Below are 12,478 nucleotides of genomic sequence, written 5' to 3' on the forward strand. Positions count from 1 at the left end.
ACCTCTTCCCCTGTGCTCTGCCATGGCAGCTTTGCTCATCAGAGAAGGCTTTTCCGTGGGTGCCAACCTGCAAATGGGCAAAATCAACAACTGTCCAGACACATGCCTTCTCCATTGTGGCCCCCACCTGATGGAAAGGCCTGCCTGAGGGGATCAAGAAGGCTCCCACTCTCCTTATTTTCCACAAATTATGCAAAACTGAATTAGTCAAGAGGACTTTTCTATGGAAGCAATGGAGTCACACTGTACTAAATGTTTCACAAAGTTACTTTTATCAATTATTCAGGCCAGTGGTCTGGACTAATGTATATAGCTTGCTGAAACTAGGATTCTATTATGTATGTAATTTTTTTCATAATTTAATGTTTCATGTTAATACTTCTACTTTGCTTTAGTTCTGTTTTTAGACATCTGGTTGGTTCTACAACACTAATTGTTTATTGTTGAGGCTGGGTGAGTGGGCGTCAATGTGGCAGATGAAGTTCAATGTGGCCAAGTGCAAAGTAATGCACATTGGGGCCAAGAATCCCAGCTACAAATACAAGTTGATGGGGTGTGAACTCGCAGAGACTGACCAAGAGAGAGATCTTGGGGTTGTGGTAGATAACTTACTGAAAATGTCAAGACAGTGTGCGATTGCAATAAAAAAGCTAACGCCATGCTGGGAATTATTAGGAAGGGAATTGAAAACAAATCAGCCAGTATCATAATGCCCTTGTATAAATCGATGGTGCGGTCTCATTTGGAATACTGTGTACAATTTTGGTCACCACACCTCAAAAAGAATATTATAGCACTGGAAAAAGTCCCAAAAAGGGCAACTAGAATGATTAAAGGTTTGGAACACTTTCCCTATGAAGAAAGGTTAAAACGCTTGGGGCTCTTTAGCTTGGAGAAATGTCGGCTGCGGGGTGACATGATAGAAGTTTACAAAATTATGCATGAGATGGAGAAAGTAGAGAAAGAAGTACTTTTCTCCCTTTCTCACAATACAAGAATTCATGGGCATTTAATGAAATTGCTGAGCAGTTGGGTTAGAACGGATAAAAGGAAGTACTTCTTCACCCAAAGGTGATTAACGTGTGGAATTCACTGCCACAGGAGGTGGTGGCAGCTACAAGAATAGCCAGCTTCAAGAGGGAATTGGATGAAAATATGGAGCAGAGATCCATCAGTGGCTATTAGCCATAGTGTATTATTGGAACTGTCTGTGGCAAAGTGGAAGGGCTTCTAGACCCACTTGTGAACCTTCTGATGGCACTTGTTGTTGGGGTTTTTTGGCCACTGTGTGACACAGAGTGTTGGACTGGATGGGCCATTGGCCTGATCCAACATGGCTTCTCTTACGTTCTTATTGAATGCATGGGATGGAGAAAGTAGAGAAAGAAGTACTTTTCTCCCTTTCTCACAATACAGGAATTCATGGGCATTCAATGAAATTGCTGAGCAGTTGGGTTAGAACGGATAAAAGGAAGTACTTCTTCACCCAAAGGGTGATTAACATGTGGAATTCACTGCCACAGGAATGTCAATAAATTGACTCACTCTTCTGTAGTCTGCCTTGAGTCCAAGTGAGAAATGTAGACTATAAATAACCTAAATAAATTAATTTTTAAAATCATGGGGCGACCAAAAACGTTAAAATATCATCAAGGAAGCGCTTTCTGCAAAATCTCAGGTATCAAAAAGGACAGAGATTTTTCTAGGAGAAAATTTACAAAGTTACACCCTTGTCTGACTTGAGACAATTGTAGTTCTTGAATTTTCTCTTTTGTGATCTGTCAAACCCTTGCATCCTTGAAGCTTATACAGAATATTGGCACACTAATTATTGGTTTATATAGACAAATCATATTGCTTCTGCCCTATGCTTTGTTTTTGCTATCTGTAGAGTGGTAGTAAGAGTTTGTAACTGGTGTTGGGGTTCTTGTCAGGGCCATAAATAGCACACACTCTAGCTTTATTTGCCAAATTAATTGTCTGTGTTCAGACAGCACCTGCCATTTAATTATTCCACCATTCTGCCTTTTAATGGTAAGCATTTGTGCCTTTTTCATGGCAGTTTCTAAAGTTCATTCTTTTTCAATATCCTTTTTTATTTTTATTGAATTTTATAAAGCATATTTTGTGCCAGCAGGCAAAGTATGTGTGTGGCAAAGTAAATTGGTGTTATTACTTAAAATAAATCTAGGTTAAAAGATATTTTAGCTTGTTGTGACATCCCAAAGTCTTCTCTTTTTTGCCATCAAACTTACTGTGCTCTTTACAAACAGGTGCCGGTTTGCATCTTTTTTGACAATTGCATTGCAAACAAACCTAGTCTACTTAACCCATATTCTAGAAGTTTTGATGAGAGATCTGATGGAACAGTCTAGCAATATACAACCCAAGCTTATGCTAAGGCGTACGGAATCAGTAGTGGAAAAGCTGCTGACAAATTGGATGTCTGTTTGCCTGTCAGCTTTTCTTCGGGCAAGTATTGCAACTTTTACTATTTAATATAATAGATGGGACATCAGTTTATTTTTGTGCACAATCTGAAACTTCCACTTGTGATAGGCATTTGCATCCATTTGTTTGTCTAGTCATCTGTTCAGAGCATGGGAAGCTCAATGCACTCAAAATTCAAAAGGAAATGCAAAGGATGATGATAAAACTAAGAACAAATAAGCAAAATATAAGCTGTATTTGTTTTGTTTCTTAGGAAACTGTTGGAGAACCATTCTATTTGCTTGTAACAACACTCAATCAAAGGATAAGTAAAGGTCCTGTAGATGCAATAACATGCAAGGCCTTGTACACACTGAATGAAGACTGGTTACTGTGGCAAGTAACTGAATTCAGCACAGTGGTATGTTTTTATTATATATCCTACAAATATGACAAACAAACTTGGAGTGCAGTAAGTTGTATATTATAATGCAGGTTCTGTGTGCACTATGCACTCAAGGCCAAAGTTTCTTTTGCAAGAAAAGCTTCATTTTGCAACATAATTAAATTTGCATATATTTGCTTGATTTGAATAGTCCATTCTGTTTGTCACGAAGAATGGCATTCAGGGCACTAAAGTTGTACCCAGCTGAAAATTGAGTCCCATATATAGGAACATTAGGAGCTAGCTTAAGCAGGTATACTCAGAAGTAAGTCCATTTTATTCATTGAGGCTTACTTCCAGGAAAGTGTTCCTAGAAGTAGAGACATTGTTCATGATTTTCAAGCCTTTTACTTCAACCATAAAAACGTTCAGCAGTGCTCATTCTCCCATCTTCCTGGCCTCTGCCTCTGCAGAGCAGTACATGTTGGAAGGGATCAACCTAGGGTTTAGTAGAGCCTGTTTTTCTCCTTCTCCCCGCCAAGTGTGCCCTTGAATGGTGCTATTGTTGCACAGCAGCTATTTCAGCATGAGACCTCAGTGCCCTTCTCCTCATCAGGGCCTGACCTGTAAGTTTCTTGTGCTCACTGTATATTTGATTCAACATCAGCCATTAATTCATTTAGCTTACTCTAAATAGTAAGATGCTGAGCAGAAGATTGAGTAAAAGAGGAAATATGCCCCATGATGTCCTGTAGATAACATATCTTCTTTTCACATGATAGGGTTGCTTCCTCTTTTGTGTTCTCTTTCCAGTGAATCACAGCTACAGTCTTGAAGTTCATACCAAAAAAGGTCATTAAAACACTCATTAGATCATCTCCTTAGATCAGGCCATTTCATATTAAGTTTCCTCAGAATGTTTTTTTCAGAAATGACTGGACCAATTCTGATATGAAATGAGAAACATATCTGAATATCAGGATATGAGTCCAGTGACACCTTGAAAGACCAACAAGATGTCTAGGGTATACACTTGTGAGTGAAAGCTCCCTGTCAGATATCAATGTATGAATATATATGAATATGTACTTATACAGAAACAATAGAAATCTGCCTCACATGTGTTAGACATACTCTAAAGTACTTTCCATGGCCCTTCTAATAAGCTGTGATCAGTAATGGTACTCCCCAGAGCCCTGCATGTACTGCTTGAAATGGCAAGACTTTGTGAAAATGAAATGGCAAGCCTTTTTGAAGTGGGAATTTTCACGCATGCATCTGTGATGGATGGGTTGAGGTCCTCCCCATTCTATCAGTCACCAATCCCCTTGTATCTGTTTGTTGTGTGTACAAAGCAGCTAATATCTAATCATGGGCCATAAATGGCTGAGGAAGTTAGATGTGGGATGGGGCGGAGAGAAATCAGTTACACCGTCAGCTCAGATCAGATAGGTCCTGAACTTTCAAAGAGAGACTGAGGGATCCAGTCTCAGAATATGGTTTGTGTGTGAGCAGGTTAAACCAGTGAAAGTGTGAAGGTAGGGTTTGTGTGTCTAGAGTATTAAGTGGGAGAGAACCTTTCTTAGGAGACTATGTAAATCTCTGACTTTTGTGAAAAAGCAGGCTAGTATAGTAAATGCTTTGGGAAGAATCAGTTGGAAGTGACCTCCAGGGTCATCTAGTCCAACCCCATGCGCAATGCAGGAAACTCAGAAATACCCCCCCTAAATTCACAGGATTCTCATTGCTTTCAGATGACCATCCAAGGAAGGAGAGCCCACCACCTCCTGAGGAAGCCTGTTCCACTGAGGAACCACTCTAACAGTCAGGAAGCTCTTCCTGATGTTGAGCTGGTAACTCTTGATTTAATTTCAACCCATTGGTTCTTGTTCTACCTTCTGGGGCCACAGAAAACAATTCCACACCATCCTCTATATGACAGCCCTTTAAATACTTGAAGATCATATCACCTCTCAGCTACCTCCTCTCCAGGCTAAACATGCCCAGCTCCTTCAACCTTTCTTCATAGGACTTGGTATCCAGACCCCACACCATCTTCGTTGCCCTCCTCTGGACCCATTCCAGCTTGTCTATATCCTTCTTAATATATGGTGCCCAAAACTGAATACAATACTCCAGGTGAGGTCTTACCAGAGCAGAGTAAAGAGACTGTGGCAGTCTCTGAACTCAGTTTGTGTGGGAAACTGGACAATAATTTGTAGTGTCTGAGAGCAACTCACATTTACCCTGTGAGACTGCTGAAAGTGAGGAAAGGTCTGTTTTCACCCCAAAAATAAAAGCATGGCTGTTAACTGTTCTGTGTATCCCAGGATTAATAGCTGAAAATTTGTAAGTTAATATTCCTAGGGAAAGCTGTAAATATTTTTAAGCCTTGTAATTTCTTCTATCCTTAGTAGTCAATAGTAGCCCCACCTCCATTTTCCTGATATACTAGAAGGCCACATGGGTTCAGTTTGTCAGTAGAAGGCTGAGGTAGAGACCCTTCTGGTCAAACTATATGGCATACTGCCTTTGAACAGCCTTCAAAACTCCAACTCTTTTAAGAGCAGAGTTTTTAGGCTCACCACATATTACAGTTTATTAAAAAGATAAACATGTAATGTCTGCATATATGTTGTTGCCAAATATACAGAACAAATGCTTACTTCTGAGAACAAAAATAATGTTAGTTTCATATTTGTGAGCATCATAAAACATTGCAAGACTTTTAGCTCTATCCAATGTTAATATAAGTAAACACTTCCCAGGGTAAAATAATGCTTCCAGGCTAGAAATTTGGGACCACTTACTCTGTCAATGAATGACTGCAAAAATTCTTCAATGTTACCTAACCATCTCTTTTATCATCAACTGTGATAATATAGGTAGCTAGGAAATAAGTATTGATACTTTAAAACGTTTTGTATAATTTATTTTTTTACTACATTTATACTCCACCTTTTTTCCCATGGAGACCCAAAATGGCTCACATCATTCACATCAAGAGCCATTTTGGTGTAGTGGTTAATTGTATGGACTTTTATCAGGGAGAACCGGGTTTGATTCCCCATTCCTCCACTTGCACCTACTGATGTAACCTTGAGTCAATCACAAGTTCTCATAGAGCTGTTCTGCTCAAGAGCAGTTCTGGGAGAGCTCTCTCAGCTCCACCTACCTTACAGGGTATCCGTTGTGGGGAGTGGAAGGGAAAAGAGACTGTAAGCCACTCTGAGATTCCTTTGAGTAGTAAAAGACAGGATACAAATGCAATCTCTTCTTTTCTTCTTCTTCTCCTTTGCTCCATTTATTCTCACAGCAATCTTATGAGGTAGGTTAGCCTGAAAGTATGTCACTAGTCGAAGGTCACTCAGCAAGTTTCCATGGCAGAGTGGGGATTCAAACCTGGGTGTCTAAGATATTAGTCCAACACTTTGACCATTACATCACTCTGCCTGTCACAGCTATAACAAGTTAGTGCCTTCACTCTTCCATGCACACAATAATGCAGTAGGGTGGGATGCTTTTATACTAACTTTTATGCTATGGATGAGTACCTGAGGCTATTACTTACTGACTTACCTTAGGCTATCTATGGCTGTAAGATTTTAACATTGCCATATCTGACTCAACACATTTGCTGTGTATACCATGAGAAAACATTGTGTGAGACATCTTGAGAATCATATATGGGTTTTCTCTGATACTAAAAAAAGACTCCTAGCATGGATCCTAATGTTTCACATAACTTATATATTCTAGCCTAATTTCAGTTTTTAAAGTAACTTGGAACAATTTTTATGCCTCTTCAGGGATTGAATGTTATGTTTAAAAATCCTCCGGAGAGTGAAGCTGAAGACACTACTCAGAATATCCAGGTTAATGTTTTGGACTGTGACACCATAGGACAGGCTAAAGAGAAGATCCTGTACACCTTTCGAAACAAAAATGGATCTCTTTATGGGCTCCAGCTCAACAAAATGGGCCTTGGTAAGGCAGCGCTACTATAATTCTATATTTTCATGTTTCATAGAGTGGGTGGGTGAGTGGGTGTTTAGTTTCCTGTTTAGGGTTAGTTCACATCTTATGCTAAATATGGTTTCAGATATATGACTAAGCCTCTAGCTCACATGCCTTCTCTTCCTCCTTCACCTCCTTCCTTGCCTTGTGTGCTGTGATTCCATTAGCTATTTCTGTTTAACATGAACTACAAATTGTCATTGCATCCAGCCTAGAAAACTATAGTTTGTGCCTTAAACCTCTGCTTGGAATTGTAGAGAACAGGTGTCATCTATCAGTTCAGATGTAACAGCAAGCAGCAAACAGGCAGGGGGAGGAACGGCAAAGAGATAGTGAATGATAAGAAAGCTCAGACATGGACAGCCACTGTTGCACATGAAATCTTAGGCATTTCTTTCTCTTTATCATTTAGTGGAATTTTCATTATGTGACAATTTAGAACTGTCAGAAAAAGAGAGAAAAACTGTTAATGAACACACACACACAAGATATACTAAAGTCAGTTTTGTCATATTAAAGTAGTTTACTTACTTGGGCTTAGCCTGGAAGAACTCTGAAATGACTTGATTTCAGTTGGCTAGAACTGAAATAATTCTGTGTACACTTTGCATTGTTAGTGTAATATGATTAACACATTACTTCTTTTTTTGTAGGTTGCCATACAGCAACCTTATAACAAGTGCTACACTCTCAAGAATCTAGAACTGGGTGAAATGAAATGCTAGGTTAGCACAATGCCACAAAACAGTATTGCGGTATTTGTTGACCCAAGGATGTTGCTCCAGAAATAAGCATTTTGCCTGATGTGGGGACCAGCTTATGGAGAAGGGGGACAGAAGGACAATACAGAGGCACATGCTGGGGAGAATCAGCCTCAACTCTCTTGATTACACGTTCCTTAGGTCTTTGCCTTTCTATTAGGGTAACTAAGGGCAGAGGGCTAGTATTAGGGCTGGAATTGGCAGAATAGCTATTCCTAGCCATTATATCCTCTTGGGGGTGTGGCTAGTGTATCACCCCCAAGATTGGCTATCCTGTGCCCCACCCCCCACCCCAAAGCTGCTTAAGATGAATCCCCTTTCGATCATGCAGGGAGTTCATCCTGCACAAACTGCCCTATGTTCCTCAGCCAATGTTTAAATGCCACAAGAGGCAGGCAGTTTAGCTTGCCTGTCTCCACTGCCAAAACAAAGGAACCTGTAATACATGCAACAGTCCAGCTCAGAAATCTCCAAGCCATATGACATTGCCCTTTGTGGAGTGGTATACTCTATCTGCTCTGGGAAGACCACCTCACTTGTGGGAAAGTCCTGGGTGCTCAATCACCCCAGCCTGTGTACTAAAATAAGGTACAGTCCATCCAGTCTGCAAAGACCTCTCACTTACATGTGGAAAAGTCCTGGGTTTTCAATCACCCCAACAGCTTGGGCTAGAACAAGGGCCCCAGGTGCCTTTGAGTTGTGTACACCATCTGATCTTTTAAAAACCTTCTTTCTGTGGGAACTTCCTGGGTGCTTGATTACCCCATTATATGGGATCCACTTCAGGTCATCTTGAGCTATACAGCACAAGGGGAAAAACACTTGGGTTATGGAGGATTATCTGAATAGCCATGGTATGCAGTGACCTCAGCAAGGGTTGGTACCAGATGTTCCCCCAGTGCACCCCTTTGACCCAGCTGCATGGTGTCCAGTGTTTAGAACTGCTGAATGTTGAGTACCTCTTTGGCCTGCTGTTCTCAATCTAAGCTGTGTACCAGAGAAGAATGCTACAGCCCACAGCCCATATATAGGCATAAATGCTGCACTAACTCATGGCCACAGCTATACTAAGAGTAACTGGGAACAACTACATCATCAGCTTTGGCATTGGAGCTCTTCATAAAGTCTTGATATGGGACAGAAATTTGTGGTAAAATGATGTAGTGGCAATGGAATAGAACAGGGGTGGCCAAACTGCGGTTCAGGAGCCGCATGTGGCTCTTTTACACATATTGTGTGGCTCTCAAAGCCCCCACTGCCCTATCGGCCAGCTTGGAGAAGGCATTTATCTCTTTAAATTATTTATTTATTTGATTTGATTTATATCCTGCCCTCCCCGCCGAAGCAGGCTCAGGGCAGCTCACAACATAAAATCCCACAAACAATTAAATTAATAAGTATTAAAATTACACATTCAGTAATAAAATAGATATGCAATGATTAAAACAGTTAAAACAGACTATTGAGTTGGTGCTATTCTGGAGGCAACGGCCTTCTTCCACTTCTCTTAAATGCCGGTGCCGAGTCAATTGAATGCCAGCCAGAAGAGGACAGTCTTGCAGGCCCTGTGGAACTGCACAAGGTTCCGCAAGGCCCTCACTTCATCTGGCAGTTGGTTCCACCAGCAGCGGGCTACAATTGAGAAGGCCCTGTCTCTGGTTGATTTCAATCGGGCCTCCTTCGGCCCGGGATTACTAATAGATTTTGTGATCCCGATCTAAGTACTTTCTGGGGAACATGTGGGGAGAGACGGTCCCTAAGGTAGGCAGGTCCTAGGCCATATAGGGCTTTAAAGGTAATAACCAGAACCTTGTAACAAATCCAGTATACTATTGGTAGCCAGTGCAGTTCCTGCAGTCCCGGCTGAATGTACTCCCACCTGGGGAGCCCCAATAACAGCTGGGTGGCCACGTTCTGCACTAACTGCAGCTTCCGGGTTCGGCACAAGGGCAGCCCCATGTAGAGGGCATTACAGTAGTCCAGCCTCAAGGTGACCGTTGCATGGATCACTGTTGCCACATCGCCTCACTCCAGGAAGGGGACCAACTGCCTTGCCCGCCTAAAATGGGAAAACGCGGATTTAGCAGCGGCTGCTATCTGGGCCTCCATAGTCAAGGCAGGCTCCAGTAGCAGCCCCAAGCTTTTGACCTTGTGCGCCATTGCCAGTGGTGCACTGTCAAACGCCGGTAGGGGAATTTCCCTTCCCAGACCTCCAAGACTCAAGCAAAGGACCTCTGTCTTTGCTGGATTGAGCTTCAATCTACTCAGCCTAAGCCATCCAGCCACAGCTTGTAATGCCAGGTCCAAATTTTCTGGGACACAGTCAGGCAGGCCATCCATCAATAGATAGAGCTTGGTGTCATCAGCGTACTGGTGACAACCCAACCCATACCTCTGGGCAATCAGGGCAAGGGGGCGCATGTAGATGTTGAATAACATTGGGGACAGCACCACCCCCTGAGGCACCCCACAGTCAAGCGCATGCCTCTGGGACAGTTCACCCCCAATCGCCACCCTTTGTCCCCGACCATCAAGGAAGGAGGAAAGCCATTGCAAGGCCAACCCCTGAATCCCTGCGTTGGCGAGACGGCGGGTCAGCAACTGATGGTCGACCGTATCAAACGCTGCCGATAGGTCCAACAACATCAGTACCGCCGAGCCGCCTCGATCCAGATGCCACTGGAGGTCATCCACCAGGGCGACCAGCACTGTTTCCGTCCCATGACCTGGGTGGAAGCTGGACTGGTGAGGGTCTAGAATGGAAGTGTCATCCAGAAAGCTCTGTAACTGTAGTGTTACTGCCCTCTCAATAATTTTACTCAAAAAGGGTAAATTCAAGACCAGCCGGTAATGTGCCAATTCGTCCGGGTCTAATGTCGATTTTTTTCAGGAGAGGGTGGACCACAGTTTCTTTAAGAGGTGTTGGAAAATGCCCTCTTCTCCAACTTCTCCAAGCCAGGAGCTTGGAGAATGCATTTAAAGTTAAAGTTGCTTTCTTTCCACCTCTCTCCTCCTCTCTCCCCATCTATTTCCCTCCCTCCCTTCCTTCCTGTTGTGTGGCTGTCAAACATCTATTGTTTATTCTGTGTAGCTCTTACATTGAGCATGTTTGGCCATCCCTGGAATAGAATATTATTCCAAGCAACTCACAGAGTTAATTCACTGTGCAATCTAAGCAATTATACCATTCAGTAACTTCAGTAGATTTTGAAGGGCATAACTGTGTTTAGGATTGTACTGTTTATCTCTGTAGACAAATCTAACAACTTGTACTGTTTTGGGAATTGTAACCAATAGACAAAAGATAGGTCTTTTAGAATATGCTTCTATTTGGGATACACTAAAGCCCACAATGGGCTTAGGCTGCAACAACTCTGCATAGGATTGCACTGCTCCTTTTACTTTCTTTGCTAAGGATGGAACAGGTTTGCCATGTAACTTTGTTTGTTTGGCAGCCCTTCAGTCAGATACGCAAGCAAGAGAACTTCTAGATGTAGATGCTTCCTCTGTTATTCTGGAAAATGGAATTACCAAGTTGAACACCATAGGCCATTATGAGGTAAGAACACATATACTAAGAATGTTATTTCTAAGAAAAACCTCACATGTGAAATAATGCTAGACAGGTGCAAATTAGGAGTCTCAGGGCGTTTTCCCACAAAGCTTACCTCGGAGCGACGTCCCTCTTCACCGCGCAGCATCTGCGCGTATTTCCCACCAACTGCTCCGCATAACCAAGAAGAGCCACGGCTTTTGTGTCACTAATGTAAACTGGTTTTTAGCGGTTTACATCTGCGATGCAAAAGGTCCGGCACTTCCTGGTTATGCAGAGCAGTTGGTGGGAAATCCGCGCAGACACTGCGCGGTGAAGAGGGACGTCGCTCCGAGGTAAGCTCTGTGGGAAAACACCCTCAGTGTGTGAATGAGATGATGTTGGGAGAAAACATAGACATTGTGGGAATTTCAGAAACTTGGTGGAATGAGGAGAATCAGTGGGACACGGTGATTCCTGGATATAAGCTATATCGGAAGGATAGGGAGGGAAGGGTTGGAGGTGGGGTGGCTCTATATGTCAGAGAGGATATACGGTCCAGTAAGACTGAGGTCAGAGAATTAGATTCACTTTTAGAAATGCTTTGGGTTGAAATAGAGGGTCCAAAAGGAAATTTAACTATGGGAGTTTGTTATCGCCCACCAAATCAAAAGAGAGAGGACGATTATAATATGATGGAAGGCTTAAAGATAGCGGCTAAACGTAAAAACTGTGTCGTAATAGGTGATTTTAACTACCCGCAGATTGATTGGGTCAATATGTTTTCTGGTCGAGAGAAAGAGATTGAGTTTCTTGATGCTCTCAATGACTGTGCTATGGAGCAGATGGTCTCAGAACCTACCAGGGGTGGGGCGATCCTCGATTTGGTCCTAAGTAATGCCCAAGACTTGGTGAGAGATGTAAAAGTGATTGCGCCACTTGGGAGCAGTGACCATAATGTTATTGATTTCACCGTTTGTATAAATAGGGAGTTGTCCAAAAAGACCGCCACAACCACGTTTAACTTTAAAAGGGGTAAATACACTGAGATGAGGAGGCATGTGAGGAAGAAACTGAAAGGAGAGGTACATACGGTCAAAACCCTTGGGGAAGCTTGGACACTATTTAAAACTATAATCCTAGAAGCTCAGATAAAATACATACCACAAGTTAGGAAAGGCACAAACAGGCATAAGAAAAGGCCTGCATGGTTAACAAACAAAGTAATGGAAACTTTAAAAAGGTAAGAAGGACTCCTTTAAGCGGTGGAAAACCAGTCCAAGTGAGATTAGTAAAAGGGAACACAGGCTGTGGCAAATCAAATGCAAGACTGTGATCAGGCAGGCAAAAAGG

The 12,478-nt window shown here is 42.3% G+C and overlaps 1 protein-coding gene across 1 annotated transcript in view; it reads left to right on the forward strand.

The window, feature by feature from the left end:
- PLXNC1 (plexin C1) overlaps window positions 1-12,478 on the forward strand; it is a 120,850-nt gene that overhangs the window by 77,434 nt on the left and 30,938 nt on the right. The window contains exons 20-23 of the mRNA XM_060244421.1: window positions 2,274-2,472; window positions 2,705-2,851; window positions 6,625-6,802; window positions 11,049-11,152. Of these exons, the coding sequence (XP_060100404.1) occupies window positions 2,274-2,472; window positions 2,705-2,851; window positions 6,625-6,802; window positions 11,049-11,152 (628 nt within the window). The remainder of the gene's footprint in view (window positions 1-2,273; window positions 2,473-2,704; window positions 2,852-6,624; window positions 6,803-11,048; window positions 11,153-12,478) is intronic.

Source organism: Heteronotia binoei, chromosome 8 (assembly GCF_032191835.1).
Source record: "Heteronotia binoei isolate CCM8104 ecotype False Entrance Well chromosome 8, APGP_CSIRO_Hbin_v1, whole genome shotgun sequence".
Taxonomy (NCBI): Eukaryota; Metazoa; Chordata; class Lepidosauria; order Squamata; family Gekkonidae; genus Heteronotia; species Heteronotia binoei.